Source organism: Schistocerca nitens, chromosome 9 (genome assembly GCF_023898315.1).
Source record: "Schistocerca nitens isolate TAMUIC-IGC-003100 chromosome 9, iqSchNite1.1, whole genome shotgun sequence".
NCBI classification, from domain to species: domain Eukaryota; kingdom Metazoa; phylum Arthropoda; class Insecta; order Orthoptera; family Acrididae; genus Schistocerca; species Schistocerca nitens.
The window spans coordinates 458,815,382-458,833,674 of record NC_064622.1 but is presented as its reverse complement, the minus strand read 5'-3'; the positions used below and the strand labels follow the sequence as shown (position 1 = coordinate 458,833,674).

The 18,293-nt window shown below is 40.2% G+C and overlaps 1 protein-coding gene and 1 long non-coding RNA gene across 2 annotated transcripts in view; one reads left to right on the top strand and one right to left on the bottom strand.

The window, feature by feature from the left end:
- Positions 1-15,984, bottom strand: part of LOC126203608 (uncharacterized) — a 260,723-nt gene extending 244,739 nt beyond the window's left edge. The window contains exons 1-4 of the long non-coding RNA XR_007540315.1: positions 15,785-15,984; positions 14,428-14,546; positions 7,938-8,034; positions 7,729-7,850 (exon numbers count right to left, since the gene is read on the bottom strand). This is a non-coding gene — a long non-coding RNA (uncharacterized LOC126203608). The remainder of the gene's footprint in view (positions 1-7,728; positions 7,851-7,937; positions 8,035-14,427; positions 14,547-15,784) is intronic.
- Positions 15,985-16,503: 519 nt separating this feature from the next.
- LOC126204321 (uncharacterized) lies at positions 16,504-17,886 on the top strand. The gene is made up of 2 exons (XM_049938705.1): positions 16,504-16,788; positions 17,278-17,886. The coding sequence occupies exons 1-2, from the start codon at positions 16,504-16,506 to the stop codon at positions 17,884-17,886; spliced, it is 894 nt and encodes a 297-aa protein (XP_049794662.1).
- Positions 17,887-18,293: the final 407 nt, after the last annotated feature.

Below are 18,293 nucleotides of genomic sequence, written 5' to 3'. Positions count from 1 at the left end.
ATAAGGCAGATCATCTAGTCTTAGTAAAACATCTTCAGAGCTCTGCACTGAAGAAAGAAACTCAAATTTTTTCAAGAGTTTGTGGGGCCTTACCGAGTACAATCAGTAATACACCCAAAAACTTTATTTTTAGTGGATCTTACAACTGGAGAAGAAAAAGGAAAATATAATGTTAAACATATAAAGTGGTATACTCCCCAGGGACTTTAACATTCTGTGTTAATGGGCACAGTGACGACAGTCGGTTCCCAAGTTGGGTTCGGTGTTACTTCCACATTAGTTTTCCTACACCAAATTCCCTTCAAATCTTCGACTATTCTATAATCTATTTATAATCTCTTAAACTAATCATATTAGTATTTAAGTGACCAATTACGACTGCACAGTTACGACTAATTTAATGAGTCACGGTAACCAGTGACCTCTAAGGATGAGGTAAAAAAAATAACAGAATAACATTCTAGGAGAAGATATAATATGATGGTACTGTTTAAGAAGAATGATACCTAGATAACAAAGTGAACAGGGTATTTTATGTGTGTATAAGATATAATGTGAAGTGGCTAACTGGTAAAACAACTATTTGGTTGTAGGGTATAATTTTCTATTTTTATAATTATTTTATAACTTTTGGTGAGATATATGAATGGGGAGGGTTTGTATTGATTTTGAAAGGGGGTGGGTAGTGTAGGTACCCAAGGTTAACACACACGCACAAAAACCCTCACACGCAAGTGTGACTGATTCTTCACCATTTGCTGTTCCATAGGAGATCTTTCTTCGGGGACTTCAAAGGTGAAGGTGAGAATGTCCGTTCTGCAGGAGACATTTAACATCATACCTACTCCGGCTTCTCACTCAAGTAACGACCAAGTTGGGATCCTGGGGAATGGGGTGGGAAGGGTTTCCTGACTTTGGGGCTATCTTCTCTCTCTACTTCGATCTTAGTCACCATTTCTACTTTTTCCTTTCTTACTTCTCTTTTGAGTACCAATCTACCTTTCCCTCTGTTCATATGCATACACTTCTATCACTGAAGTCCTCCTCAATTTCCGTGGTTTTCTATAACCTTTAACTTATTTTACATAAGCTGGTCAAAGAATCAGGCTACACGACTACCTATACGCATACACACAGTGAAACACAAAGACACAAACAGAAAGAGTACAGTTTAAGGTAATGTGGGAACCATCATGTGTTGGAGGGGGAAAATCTTGTGCCTAATGATAGGTATGCACACATGGTTATGTGAGTTGACAGATCCACATCACACAAAAGTATGTACAGAAGAGTATTCATGGTTAGGATGACAGTGTAAGAGTCTATGGATTGCGCGCAGCAGTACAGTACGTTAACACGTGCTCACCAGCTGACCTGTCGGGAATGCTGACAATATGCTTTGTCAGTAGACACGCTTTTCCGGTTGCAGTGTGAGGCAGAGGAGTATGCGACTGGCCGCCATCCGCAGCGCGCAGTATTAATTAGTGAGGCCTCGGGCGCGAATGTGTCTCTTGCCTTAGCTCACCATGGAGTCTTTTGATACAACCGTAATTAGCTGGTGTTATGATGTCAGAAAGTGATGATGGGTGCACATAGCATGCGTGTTTTATAATCTGTCTTTGTTAATAAAACTGTTTAAACTTACTTCTCGTGTTCACATATTGCCATACCTCAAGGACCCACCACTTACAAATCCTGACAAAATATTCGCATAATCATCATCTGGGGTAACAACACAAACTACCCCTTTTGTAACAGTTTAACATCATAGTAGGTTTACATTGGAGAAGGAGAACATGGTACAGCGTATATTTAAGTGAGTGTTAGTCTAACAACTATTCTGACAAATTGTAGGATAATGGATATATGTTTGGATTTGATGTTAGTCTAACGACTATGTGATGGAAGGACAAGCAGAGTATAAGTAAGAATATACATGTTGTTGTTGTTGTTGTTGTTGTGGTCTTCAGTCCTGAGACTGGTTTGATGCAGCTCTCCATGCTACCCTATCCTGTGCAAGCTGCTTCATCTCCCAGTACTTACTGCAACCCACATCCTTCTGAATCTGCTTAGTGTATTCATCTCTTGGTCTCCCTCTACGATTTTTACGCTCCACGCTGCCCTCCAATGCTAAATTTGTGATCCCTTGATGCCTCAAAACATGTCCTACCAACCGATCCCTTCTTCTAGTCAAGTTGTGCCACAAACTTCTCTTCTCCCCAGTCCTATTCAATACCTCATTAGTTACGTGATCTACCCACCTTATCTTCAGCATTCTTCTGTAGCACCACATATCGAAAGCTTCTATTCTCTTCTTGTCTAAACTGGTTATCGTCCATGTTTCACTTCCATACATGGCTACACTCCATACAAATACTTCCTGACACTTAAATCTATACTCGATGTTAAATTTCTCTTCTTCAGAAACGATTTCCTTGCCATTGCCAGTCTACATTTTATATCCTCTCTACTTCGACCATCATCAGTTATTTTACTCCCCAAATAGCAAAACTCCTTTACTACTTTAAGTGTCTCATTTCCTAATCTAATCCCCTCAGCATCACCCGATTTAATTTGACTACATTCCATTATCCTCGTTTTGCTTTTGTTGATGTTCATTTTATATCCTCCTTTCAAGACACTGTCCATTCCGTTCAACTGCTCTTCCAAGTCCTTTGCTGTCTCTGACAGAATTACAATGTCATCGGCGAACCTCAAAGTTTTTACTTCTTCTCCATGAATTTTAATACCTACTCCGAATTTTTCTTTTGTTTCCTTTACTGCTTGCTCAATATACAGATTGAATAACATCGGGGAGAAGCTACAACCCTGTCTCACTCCTTTCCCAACCACTGCTTCCCTTTCATGCCCCTCGACTCATTACTGCCATCTGGTTTCTGTACAAATTGTAAATAGCCTTTCGCTCCTTGTATTTTACCCCTGCCCCCTTCAGAATTTGAAAGAGAGTATTCCAGTTAACGTTGTCAAAAGCTTTCTCTAAGTCTACAAATGCTAGAAACGTAGGTTTGCCTTTTCTTAATCTTTCTTCCAAGATAAGTCTTAAGGTTAGTATTGCCTCACGTGTTCCAACATTTCTACGGAATCCAAACTGATCTTCCCCGAGGTCCGCTTCTACCAGTTTTTCCATTCGTCTGTAAAGAAATCGCGTTAGTATTTGGCAGCTGTGACTTATTAAACTGATAGTTCGGTAATTTTCACATCTGTCAACTCCTGCTTTCTTTGGGATTGGAATTATTACATTCTTCTTGAAGTCTGTGGGTATTTCACCTGTCTCATACATCTTGCCCACCAGATGGTAGAGTTTTGTCATGACTGGCTCTCCCAAGGCCATCAGCAGTTCTAATGGATTGTTGTCTACTCCCGGGGCCTTGTTTCGACTCTGGTCTTTCAGTGCTCTGTCAAACTCTTCACGCAGTATCATATCTCCCATTTCATCTTCATCTACCTCCACTTCCATTTCCATGATATTGTCCTCAAGTACATCGCCCTTGTATAAACCCTCTATATACTCCTTCCACCTTTCTGCCTTCCCTTCTTTGCTTAGAACTGGGTTGCCATCTGAGCTCTTGATATTCATACAAGTGGTTCTCTTCTCTCCAAAGGTCTCTAATTTTCCTGTAGGCAGTATCTATCTTACCCCTAGTGAGATAAGCCTCTACATTCTTACATTTGTCCTCTAGCCATCCCTGCTTAGCCATTTTGCACTTCCTGTCGATCTCATTTTTGAGACGTTTGTATTCCTTTTTGCCTGCTTCATTTACTGCATTTTTATATTTTCTCCTTTCATCAATTAAATTCAATATTTCTTCTGTTACCCAAGGATTTCTATTAGCCCTCGTCTTTTTACCTACTTGATCCTCTGCTGCCTTCACTACTTCATCCCTCAGAGCTAACCATTCTTCTTCTACTGTATTTCGTTCCCCCACTCCTGTCAATTGTTCCCTTATGCTCTCCCTGAAACTCTCTACAACCTCTGGTTCTTTCAGTTTATCCAGGTCCCATCTCCTTAAATTACCACCTTTTTGCAGTTTCTTCAGTTTCAATCTGCAGTTCATAACCAATAGATTGTGGTCAGAATCCACATCTGCCCCTGGAAATTTCTTACAATTTAAAACCTGGTTCCTAAATCTTTGTCTTACCATTATATAATCTATCTGATACCTTTTAGTATCTCCAGGATTCTTCCAGGTATACAACCTTCTTTTATGATTCTTGAACCAAATGTTAGCTATGATTAAGTTATGCTCTGTGCAAAATTCTACAAGGCGGCTTCCTCTTTCATTTCTTCCCCCCAATCCATATTCACCTACTATGTTTCCTTCTCTCCCTTTTCCTATTGACGAATTCCAGTCACCCATGACTATAAAGAATATAGATATATTAAATAATATTCCCAAGTATGGTGTCTACTGGAAACTTAGGACCGGAAGAGAAATGGAGGTCTCAAAAAGGGTTAAAGGAAGTAGTGCAAAGCAAGTGTGAGGGGTAAAGTAAGATTAATTTATCCAGGCAGTTTTGAATCAGTGTACATAAAGATGTCTACTAGGGCAATGGACTTTGATGCCTACTCAGGAAGGATAAGGAGAGTGCACCCAGAATTAATTGGATGAAAAAGGGCAGGTAGGCAGACCCAAGGAAGGCTGACCTATACTATGCGGGGAGGGGCACCAAGAAGGGGACTGACTTGTACCATAGTGTTTTAGGACTTTGTTTACAGGGGGCATACCTACCGAAATGGAAGGAGGAGGTGCTTTCATAGTATCAACCCGTATGTGAGGTATAGGTAATGTGCCTAAAGAAAAATGGCAGTATCTGAACAAAAGTCACATTTTGGAGAGATTATTCTACTAAGTTTGAATTCTTGTTTCCACTCGCATTGTTATGTTTGTGTGAAGTTACATGTGTTGAAAAGAACACCTTTATTGACCCAGAGTTCCTCCAGATTGTAATAAATAGTGAAAAAATCCATATTTAGAGAAAGTAGTACATGAAACAAGAGCAAATAACAGCATACACTTGGCTAATGCACACTCGGAATTTACAATTGGAAAGGGAACAGAAAGATCCTTGTCCTTTCAAAGTTTAAATTTATCAAAAGATCAATGATGATAATGGTATTAAAATGGAAAAAGAGAGTTATGTAGTAAGTACACAATTGATAGAAGGAAAACTGTTGGAAGCATAAAGTAATGTTATACAGATACAATATTAATGTACGTAATGAACATGTATAAAATACTGTGTGTTGGATTCTAGAGACACTCTTAATTCCACTGTCTGACACGCATTATTTTAGAGATACGTGTGGTAAAGTAGAACTATGCCTACTGCCCCACAATTATGTGTATGCAGGACAGAAGTGTATGGGATGCATGATCAGCACGAGCAGGTAGTCGCCGAGCACGCCTAAGAAGTTACACAGCCCACTCAAGGAATAAACGCATTGTATTCTGTGCAATGTGAAACATTATTGTGCGAACATTTGATTGTTGTCGAAAGTAAAGAAGGGACTTTTTTTTCATTCATTCTCTCACATACTGTCTGAAGGTATGGACAGTTGTCTTGTTAGACTTTAAGAGATTTATAGACTGTATTTATAAGATGATGATTGTAAGAGGTTCTGCCGGATCGGAAAGTGTCGAGCTTACCGGAAATGTTTTAATGTATGAAAACATATGTTATGAAAATACAGTGAGATTGAATTCAAACTATTCTCGGGTGTACCAAGTTATTTAAACTTATAGAAAATTCCTTCAGAGTAGCATTTATTCTTTGGAGAATAAGCTGGTCAGAATATGTCTGTGACATCACTGGCTATCCCACTTCTCCTCCTGTCAATGTTTATTCACAGTCGTGTTTTGTTTTGGAAAAAGGGTTACAAATGGTTTTTAATGCCATACTGTGCAAATACATCTATAAAAACTCCTGGAAAGTTGTTTTTGAGTGTCCCAGAAAATGAAAAATGCATAAAATATGGTTGCACTGTAGTGGCAAATTGCCACCATATTGATGTACAAGTTCACAAACTTTATTAAAAATGTGTTGCACAGAGAAGTCAACATTAATTTACCTCAGAAGTATGCTCTTCCACTGTTACAAGGAAGGATAGCGTCATTCAACAAAACTAAAATATTCATGAAAATTGCTGTTTTACCCAATTAAATATAAATTCTTCAGTAGCTCAGTTGTTAAAGCAGTAGTCAATCGAATTTTAGAAGATGATGTATATACCGGTAATAGATCACTGGTTCAAATCCAACCAAGAATAATATTTTAACTTCTTTATAAAATGACTGACAGTGCTCTCATATGAAAACCAAATCATAATTACAAAGCTTCACCACATCGATCAGAAATAGAATATTGTTTTTCCCTTGCAGTTTACATGCACTTACATTTGCAATTGCTGTTCACACATGGCATGTTCAGAAGGATATTTTATGGTTACTGTGACAACTCATTTTTTACTTTATTAGAAACATTTTTTTAATCTTTGTACTGTACGGCTAAGATCCTCATTGTTTAAACTTTTGAAGTTTCGCCATCTTACATAATGCTGAAGTAAGTGTTTCAGACACTGATGTTAGTTTACACTTTAAAACTTCGCAGCCCTTACGTTTGTGTTACCTGCAAGTTGTATGTGCTTTACACCTCTTTGTATAGAAAACCTCATCGTCTTACACCTCGTACTGTGGGCTTGTGGCGATAGGTTCACTACTAGCAATGCTTTTCAAAACAGTAAACTGTTTGTTCACAAAGTAAATGCATTTATCTTCTGTTCGCCATTTCTCAGACTAAGATTAATGTGAAGCTATAAATAATACACCCCACAATCAAAACAACTACTACAATCAGTTATTGCTAATGCTATTTTCATATTTTATGTAATACTTAAAAATGCCCTTACCAGGAATCGAACATGTGATCTCATTATCTACAATCAAATGCACTCTGCGTTGTGCCACCAAGCACTTGTCAGTAGTACTTCTGCCAAGTGTGTTCTATACAGGAAATCAGCATGAAGATTTATACCAAGATTTATTTTATTGTGCTTGTGTCAAAGCTCATGACATAGTCAACAATCTAGTTATAATATGCAGATTCATTTGCAAAAGTTCTACATTTCCTTACTTTTGAGCAAGTTTTTATGATGTTGCACTGAGCAGGGGAAAGAATGTCCGTTGTTGCACATAGTCGCTCTACATGGGTGGAGCACGAACATATCAACTTTTGAGAGGTTTCCACTATCAGTATTCACAATATTCTTTTTTATTGATACTTAAAGTTGTAATTGCTTTTTACATCATTAAACTGCTAAACTGCTTACAGAGAAAGTACGTAAAATATTCGTAACTTTGACTAACACTCCTATAACACACGTATAGCTTCATCTTACTCTTAGTCTGTGACATCACCATTTACAGAGCGTTTTCGATGACATGACAAAATCTTGATATTTAATGATTTTTAAGCTTTTACTACATAAAATTAACAGTTATGTTTATGAGAATATGGACTGTGAATGCTATTTAAATGTTACAACCTATTAAAATAACAACATCCACACCATATTTTTGACACAGGAAAATAGCCTATTCTTGCTTCCGAAAAACCGATAACACCATACAAAGGTATCAATACATTATGGATAGTGAAGGGCTTAGGTAACATGTTTCTGCACGTATAGTTCAGAAACTGGATACTCACTTCCGTTTTCCAGTTATTTGCTTCTTGAATAGAAAACTTGGCAAAGACTGACACATTTAACTGCAACTGTAGCTGAGCAATTTCTCTTGTTTATGGTCTTCATATTTTTCCTTTGATATGGTCTGCCTTAAGCAGAGGACAAAGTAAATTTACTTTTTAAAAATTTTCCTGTAAGATGCATAAATCCAAATAAATATCACTTAACACACCTTGATGTTTCCTAACCAGATAATGCACCACAGTAGTCTTCTTTGTAACAGTAGGGCCTACTACATCTGTGCATGCACTGTGAATGGATTACATTTCCTGCAAGAGGAAGAGATACAAGAGCGGGCACAATATTGCCTTTTAGCAAATTGGGAGAAGGCAACTGTCTTCTGAAAAAGAATACAATGTCTTAAATTTTTAAATAACATTGCTCTAAAGTGATATCTTAAAAATCAGTGCAGGTAGTAACATATCTTGAGTTACACAGCAGACGATCAGCAACTGCAATCTCGTTTCGTGAACAATACTTTGTCTTGTTCACTGCTTACACACAACATAAAAGACATCCAAAAAAGCTGCCCTGAACATTGCTTTTAAAAGCATCTGAGAAAGATGACCACAGTACCTGTCAACAGTAAAATAATTTTTTTACCCATGAAATACAAAAAGGATCAATAATTCTTATCTAGTGATAACAATATTATGAAAAGAATAGTTACTACTCTCCACATAGTGGAGATGCTGAGTCACTGATAAGCACAACAAAAAGACTGTCAGAAAATGAGCTTTCAGCCACACTTGGTAAACACACACACAAACACACTGCGGTCTCTGGCTGCTGAGGCCAGTTTCTTTTGTGTGTGTGTGTGTGTGTGTGTGTGTGTGTGTGTGTGTGTGTGTGTGTGTGTGGTTTTAGGCCGACAGCTTGTTTTCTGACAGTCTTTGTTGTGTGCAACTCAGCACCTCCGCTATATGGTGAGCAGCAAACCATTCTTTTCATAATATTGTTACACTCCATCCTGTATTTTCCGTTGTTGAATATTTAGTGGTAAATTACCCATGTAACATGATTAACTGAAAAAGGGCATGACTCTTCTAATGCTCACAAGATTTATTTTAAAACAAACTAGATCATTGTTGCACATGCAGAACAATCCAAATTTATAACGAAATAACACAAAATGATAATTGGTAAATAACTGAAGTTAGTGTCGGAACAAAACAGTCAGAGCATCACACGACAGCAAAGATACATTTAGTCACAGTGCGCTCCTGGTGGCCAATGCCCAAATTTTTTTGACACCTTCACTGAACAAATCAGCTGGTGACTTCTTACTCATGTGTGGATGTCTACTACTACATGTTTGACTGCAAATGGGATTAGCTCTTCTACACTGCCAACAACCTAATGAAAGGGAGAATGCAGTTTGGAGATACAACAATCTATGTATGACCAACAAGGTGTTGAGAAAAATGTCCTTTTCAACACAGTAATCTGTATGTATACTAATTAACAATGGTATACAGCAGAGATTCATTTTACTTATGCAGACTGCATGTAGCATCTATAAGAGCAGTAATGTTCTATTGTATTAACTCTGCTATATCATTGTAAAATGATCCATAGTGAATAAAATGCTTGATTGTTGATGAAACTGAAGTGTTCAATCTACGTTCAACACATTTTCCCTCCATACAGTTTCTAATTTTTTTGACAGTGAATGTCAAATTTATGTGGTTTCTCCAACTGTGTTAATCCAAAATTAACTGCAATATGTCAGTCTGTCTTATCAAAGTTTAGAACAATGCCTCCCATAATACACAGACTTCATTTTGTACATTCCAGTTCACACAATACTTTTCACCAGTAACTAAGGGCTTAGCAAATTATTGTGGTACTACCACAAACATCAAAGATTCCCTTGCAACACTCGGTCCAAATTATTTATTGTATCCACAATTCACATCATGATTAGATAGTCTTAAGAAACTTTTACAGAAGTTTTTAACTGTGAATTGCAAATGTAACGTACTGAAATTATACTATGAAAAAATCAAACCCTGCCTGTGACAACTTCTACCATGCACCCACCACAATGATATGATAAAATGACAAATTACCTGCAGACAATGAGCAGTACAATAAAACAGATTGATGTCTCCATTTCTCATTTTTCTATACCTGCACTTTATATGTCAATGCAAATGAGAAGTAGACTCATATGAGACATAAAACCACATAGGGAACCTTTGCCGTATCACATTCTGTCATTAAGTATAATAACTACAGGCTTCCAAAACTGCATATGTAACAGATTTAGGGAAATACAGAAGCATCCAATTCAACCTGTCTGCTTTGACCCATGACGTCACAGATATGGCAAAAATGAACATCCACTACGACTCCAATATGGCACCTATGACATTACATAAACATGACAACAAACATGAAAATACAACGAAAAACCAACACACACACACACACACACACACACACACAAAATGCACAACAAAAGAAAGACCCAACCCACCCACACACACACACACACACACACACACACACACACACACACACACACACCCCTCACCCAACCCCCCCCCCCTCACCCCAAAATAAAATACCAATAAACAAAAAATAAACGTATCTCTATCACACACTACAACTCAACAAAACCTGCAACAAAATAGATCCTCCAGAACTAAATCACAAACCAACACACTCTGCCCCCCCTCACAAACACTACGTAGAACAGCCCCCCCCCCCCCCCGCCACAGCCACTCACCCACACAAACCAACCACTTTTGGCCTGTACATCTTACTGATAGTCCTTTTTAAAAAAAGAAATAAAATAAATACATAAATAAAACAATAGCCCCCGGGGATGCTCTTCCGCCAACTAAATGGGACTGAAGGTTAGAAAAGTGCCTCTTCCCCCTCCCAAGAACTGACTGAATGGCCCCCACATCCCCTCCATGGTATTCATACAAACCCCCGTCTCATAATTCGTAAACTCTGAACTATGGTGCACTACTACATGATTTTACCCCCTCTCACCCAGCCCCCTATAAGAAGAAAAAGCACCAAACTACAGTAGAACCCGGATCTGTAAACTCCTCAATTAACCCCACTAATTCCCTCTTAGACCGCACCTCCACAACCATAAACACACATTCCGAACACCCATCCCCCGATACAGCAGCAGCCCCCCCCCCACCCCACAGACCAACTACAGACTTACCCCTCCCATACTTCCTTTCCCCAAACTGCAACTCTACCACCTCCACCACAACCCCAGGCACACCCAACTTACCCCTGTACTCAATAAAATTAGAACATACTTCACGACAAAATAAAAACCAGTCCAGCACACTCCTCTCACACCAGTCTCATGCGTGCAAAAACTGTGAGGATTTATAAAAGAAGTAGTACGTCAACAACACAATCCAGTGCATGCCCAACCTAGACTTCTGGAACCAGGAACCGTGACATATGGAGCGCCATATGTTATCCCTACGGCATCGCCATATATAACTGTCCCTGGTCCAAGATGCCCAAACTTTTGCCAATTTCATGTCATGACCACAAACAGCACACTTCACAATCTCCGCCAACAAGCCAAACAGCTGCAGAAATTTAATCAACTCCAACAGACTCACCCCCAACTCGGCATGCAAACGCACAATTTTATCCATCATATCCATACCTAAAAAGAGCAGCAACAAATTAATTTACTCAAATTAACATACGACCTACAGTGAAAAGCACTACAATAACTTTCACACAACAAACACTAAATCATTAACTCACTGAAAACAATTCATCTCCACACACAGCTAAAACAAGAAACACCCAGAACAAGCAGTAACACCAAACAACCCAATACACCACACAACACGAAACCCCTAAACACACCACAAGAGAGCACCAACAGCAACACGACACCTACAAACACGCCACACTCACAAACCAAACTCCGTGCAATCATGACGTCACACCACAACAGCCTTACATCACTGGTCAAAGCCAACAGTTGGGATGGGACGCTTCGGATTTAAAACAATAGTAGTATGACAACAAAACCTCGCACATGCCCAACCTAGACTTCTCGAACCAGGACAACCAAGGTCATTGGAGACCATATTTGCTCTGATTTTGTTAGGGAAAGAAGTGACTGGTCTTCTGACAGAATCATCTTGGCATCTGACTGGAAACTCAAACTGCACCTACCAATTTCAGTGAAGTACACTAGGCACTACACCACCTCACTGTTTGAACAGGAAGGGGCAAGATAAAGGTATATGGCTTGAGGAGGGTGTTGATATCACAAAAAGATTGGTAAGCTGTGAGAAAATAGCTACTGGAAAAATATTACTGATGATAAAAGCAATACCATTGATAACTACTGGAACTATATATGAATTTATATTTGGATTTACATATAGGTAGAACAACTGAATAACATTTGGGAATTGTGTACGGAACTGCAAGAAATAATGGCAAACCACTACATGATGAGCCATCAACTACCTTGAAAGAAGAGCTGTCATCAGATTGCCACCAAACTCTAGACACGAAATTCTTGATACTTCACATGAGTATCACCAAACTTTCAAGACAGAAGACCAATTGTGCATCATGTTATGGTAAAAACAGACAAATGCAGCCAGTCATTCCAGGACCCTCATTACCCTTAAGTAACAACTGTAATGAAGTGAAGGCAAGACAAAGAATCTGTATTGGAGGCAAGATATGAAGATATGCAGGATACGCTTTGACTGGAAGGACAGCTGGAACGTGCGTAAGCCAGAGAATCCAGTGTTATGTGGAAGAAACACATATTGTGAACCAATTACTTAAAATTGTGTTTAGCACTGGTTTGTTATATTTACACAAAATGAAATATATACTATTTCTTGTGTGGCTCTGTTCACTGATTCATGTGACTGATTTGTATTTATGCTGATCTTGCTGTCCCCTACTGGCTGTCATAATCATACACAGGTTATCTGTGTGGGCATTATCAACTGCAAGTACAGTTCTTTCAATGACACATCATAGTTATAGTGCACAGTATGATTTATTTGTACTTACCTATTCTTGCAGCTAAATATGCTTTGGCAGATAGATGGGGTACTTCAGGTCCCATTTGTACAAGCAAAGAATCCATCTTTTATTCCTTCCTTCTGTCCATTTTCATTTTTGTCCTGACATGCAACCTGAGAGAGACTTGCACGATTTAATAGAAGACCATCAGCTGTGTTTGACGACTAAATCTTCCACACATTGTGGAAGTATATTTATTATTCCATTTAATGCTTCTCCATTTCTACCATTGTTATGCCAGATTTGTAACTTGTCTAGCTAACTTCCTTGCAAGTTGTTCCTGCCATAAGAAAGTTGGGCTTCTAAGATTGTTGCTGCCTTGGTTTGTTGGCTCCTGATACCTGCTATCCTCTGAAGTTTGTAATATAAGGGTGGCAAGTGCAGAGCAACTGTTGCAGTCAAGCCAAATCAACATGTCTCATGACAAAATAAAGGTCTCTTCCAGTAGTTTTCACTAATTTATGAAATGTTCAAATGTGGGTGAATTCCTAAGGAACCAAACTGCTGAGATCATTGGTTCCTAGACTTACACAGTACTTAAGCTCCCTTACGCCAAAACACACACACACACACACACACACACACACACACACACACACACAAGAGAGATCACTAAACTCTGGCAGGAGGTGCCACATAATCCGTGACAGGGTGCCTCAAACCCAGGGTGCGATTTGTGCTTTTACCAGTGGGGGGGATGTCTTAGGAGGTTAGTAGAATTATATATGTTACTAGCTTGGACTGTGGCATTACGCATGGTTAAACAGCTATTTATAAATAGATGTTAATGCCAAAACTCACTATTCACGCGTATGCACTATCAGAAAAGCCATCCCTTGTTATATCTTTAAACGTACATTATAGATAAAGCTTATTTACAAAATCATCTACATACAGGTATACAAGTGTAGTATGCCTATACACATTTGTGGAACGCTGTACTTATTCTGATGATAGAAAACAAACATTAATAGTAAGATTTATTAAAAACTTTCAGTGTTCGGCTCCACAAATTTAAATTATATGTAAAGTTTTACTACAGTGCATGGGAACTAAACATCCCAGGTTGGGATGCATAAACTAAAACCAGAGGAGAGCCCCCTGCAAATCGCACACTGCTCAAACCGCACAGTCACTCCGCGCACCTTTAATTTATGAAATCCCCAGTCTGTGTAATAAACAAAATCAGCACAGTAATGCTTGCAATGGCATTTCCAACTTTGGAAATCTTGACACATGCAATTAGGCTTTGCAAGGAGGAAGTGATTTGCTGTAACTGTAATAACATCAGTGACTTATCTGCTGTGTGCCTGAATAAAAACCCTTTAAATAGTGATAGGTATTGTTTGTTACAATAATCAAATGCACTGAGATTTTTAAGAAATAATTCCTGAGTTTTAAACTTTTCTTTGCCAACTAAGAACTTTTTTCCTTATGATGCAAGATTGTCTTCCCACAAGGCCAGAATTTGCTCAATATCTGCTGCCACAACCAAATTTTCCTTCTTGCTGAGTCATCATTGCTATGTTTGCAGACAAAGAATTGAACAGAGAAACTAGAGGCAGAGGAAATGCACCTTCAATTGCATTATTCAATTGGATACTTACTTTTATGAACTGTTCTGCTGATTTTATTGTGTAGACACGTTTAGCATCAAGTGTAGCTCACCATCTTTTCTTCCTTGTGACCATTATCAGTCATCTTTTTAGGGTTGACACTGGTCCACCTTTATGTATAAATGAACAACAAATTTTATTTAACAAGTCCTTGCCAACAACTATGCTTTCTGATTGGGAATATTTATAACAGCTACTACAGCTTGATTTTACTTACCAGAGTGGCTGCAAACAAGTGCCGGTACATTATTTTTGGAAAGGGGTTCTATTGAATACGCCAGGTCAAAAAATTCAACTAGCATATTGCCTTCACATGGCTATATTAGAAGCCTGTACCATATGGAAAAACAGTTAATTATTCTATAATACTGTCGTTACAGATAAATGAAAATGGATTTGTCCACAGATGGGTGTAGAAAGTGTAGTATGCCTATACACTATATAATTATGAAATACCAAAAACGGAATTTGGTGCAAAAGCCAATGAACTTGTCCCAACAGGTCATAAACTAGCATAATCAAATTCAATTTTGTCATCCACAAATGGATATAGTTCACTATTCGAGGCAAGTTGTCGGCTTTTCGTATACAGAGATGCAAACAGTGTGGTGGGAGTGATATGATTCGTTAGCTGTTAAATAAACAGTTTTTTTTTCAACTATATAGGAACTAAAAACTTAACGGCCAATATACAACATTATGTAGTCGCTAAGTTTACTGTACATTACAAAGAACCTTACTGAAGGAAGTAGTAAGATTGGCGTTTGGAATGTGGACGCTGTTACTATATATGTTCAATGAAAAGTAGGTGTATTAATGTTTGCACTAGAGCTAAATTTTAAAGTTTAATACATACAACGCTTAAATGTTTCTACCATCTCGTTTCTTTATTTCCTACATTCGCAGTCTCCATGTTATTTCTACCTTGTTTCTCACTACCGCTATATAATAAAATAATTTGATACAACTTTCATTTTTATAACCCTGGGCAACTATAATGCCCTTTCTTTTTTTTCTTCTTTTTAGTTCATTCCTAGTTACCCACCTCCACAGGCAAATTTCTTTCTTTTGCTGCATATTCATTAATTTTGTTTAAGGGTGTTTCCTATGTGCCCGTCCTAGACAATGATTTCTTCACGCGATTACGGTAGCACATGCTATATAAATGTGTTATGACAGGAGATACAAATTTTTAGACCCAGAAACGCAAAAAAACCTATTGGTTTGCAACCAACATCATTTACTACATATGATTATTTTTAACGCAGCCGAAGGAGAAACGGTAAACAACTATATAATTGTGTTAAATCTCTAGCGAATTTAGTCCCTTACATACGTTTAAGCATACCTGAAGGGGCTGGCAATGAACGCGCATCTTCTCACTAAGTAGTAAGTACGCATAACCGTAGCCACGTAGCTTGTTCAGAATTTTCTTAATCTCATCTTCCAGGGATATTTCCATCACTACCAAGGCGTGTACCTCCTTCAGTAATCGTGTAATCCCTGCACTATAATACGGTCAGCACGTTGACAGAATTCTCCATAACAATTTCCTGTCAAATGTGACAAACACATACACATTACACACAGAACCGACTACTTCTCCAGTCACGTCCCTTTCACGTCAACTCGATTTGTACTCGGATTCGCCGATCGAGATATCGACTATACATTCTGAAAGCTTTACATCATTTTGACGTCATTTCCATAGGCCTTTTGAGTGCAAAATAAAAACCTCACATGGTATTTACTAAACGGACGAGTGGACAGACCTGGGAAATTAGGTCGATCCACATCACCGGAAATTTCCGCATATTTGAGATGTGCTCGAAGTCGAAATTGAGACGACAGCGCTGGAAGCGTGCACTCGCCACTTCAGCTGTTCCGAGTGCTGCCGAAAAAATCCGACGAAACCCGAGGGTGTCCCCCACTTGATCTGGAAGCACGTGTCGGCCAGTTCAGTCGGGGAGTGCAAATCGTATGGACGTGTGTTGTGCTCTCTTAAGCGAAGTTTTGTTTTGATTTTCTGCGACCGACCGGGAAAAGTTTTTCGTTTTTTCTCTCATCATGGGCAAGAACAAACGTGGTAGACGTGGAAAGAAGTCGAATAGACGAAGGGTCGTCGCGACGGGCGCGCCCATAGAATCGGCAGACAAGGTGTGCAGCTGTGCTGAGCACTACCACAGCGACGAGTACTATGACTCAGACGAGTTAGACTACGAGACACTGTCGGCAAATGCTGACGACTACAAGAAGACTGAGAAAAAGAAAGATGAGAATGACTATGAGACATTGTTAGCCCAAGCTTACGAGTGGAAGAAGACTGAGAAGACGACGACGCCGCCAGTTAAGGCACTCCTGCGAGGGCTGCCGTGGCTGTGTGACGTGGGAGGAATCCGGTACTGGCTCTTTTGGGAAGGGTTCGGCAATGTGGCAGTCAAGCTGCACGGCCCGTACAATAAGAAGAAACAGCCGCTTTACGTCTTGGCTGTAGATACGGGCGAGGACAAGCGACGGAGGCGGGAGCCCGAGACGATCTTCGAGCTGACCCAGCTTTACGGCTTCCCTGTTACGGTGGAGCCTCTTCCGGAGGAGTTCGAGCCAAAGCCACAGTGTTTCAAGTGTCAGAAGGAGGGGCACGTGGCAAAATATTGCCGCAATCCGCCGGTATGTGTCAAGTGCGCCGGTTCCCACGACAGTCGCACTTGCCTGCTGAAGAAGGCGGACCAGCCTTCGTGCGCGCGCTGTGGTGGACCGCACGTCGCCAGTTGGCGAGGCTGCCCTGCGTTTTCACTCAGTGACGGGAGCTCGAAGCAGGCGGAGGGTGAAACGGCGGAGCAGGCGAACTGCAGCGAGAAGCCGAAGGACGAGGACGAGACGGAGCGGGCGAGTTCTGCGTGTGACGGAGAGGCCGAAGTGAAGAGGCGCAAGAAAAGGAAGAAACCTGCCGATCCTCTTCCGGCGCTAGCAGAACCGGCCGAGCATGCGAATTCTAATGGGGAGCAGCATGGCTGCACCACGCAGCAGGCGAAGTGTAGTGAAGAGGCGCAGGACGAAAATACGCGGCAGGCGGGTCCTACTTGTGACGGAGACGCCAAGAAGACGAGGCGCCGGAGGAGACGCGGGAAACGTGCGGACGCTCTTCCGCCACAGGAAGAAGCCGCGCCTCAGTCCGTGGAGCAGCCACCGGAAGAAACAGCAGACGTAGTGAGCGAGAAGAAGAAACGGAGGAGGCGCCGCAAACATGCAACGGCTTCCCCCCCTCCCAGTGAAGACGGAGCCAGTGGCAGTGGAGGGGGGAGCCGGCCAGAACAAGCAACAGCCGTGGCAGGAGGCTTCAGCAGCCTGAAGCAGCTGGAGGAGCAGGTGGTCGCCGAGGTGAGGAGGCTCTTCACAGACGACAGGCTGTCTGCCTCCGTCCTGGAGTCGCTGCTCAAAGCGACCAAGTAAAAGGCGGGCCAGCTCCGGCCAGGCTTTCCGCAGGTTGTGGAATGCCAGAGCTGCCCGCAAAATTCCAAACTCTAAGATAGCTCCCTCCCCATGTGACTAAATAAACAGTGTCACAACAGAATCAAAATTCCTACACAAATTACCTGTTTCCTCTAAGAATAAGACATGGAAAAATTAAAAATGTAAATAAAAATAAATAAAATATTAAAAGAAAAATAAAAATCACAAAAGTTTAAAAGCAAAATAAACAAAATATTGCGCGAAGGCCGTTTCACACGCGGCGTTTGCCTGTGAGGACAGATCTTAGCGTGTGGACCGGAAATATGTGCAAACTCAGGACGTGGGGCCGCAGCGCAGGTGTGTGTGTGTGTGTGTGTGTGTGTGTGTGTGTGTGTGTGTGTGTGTGA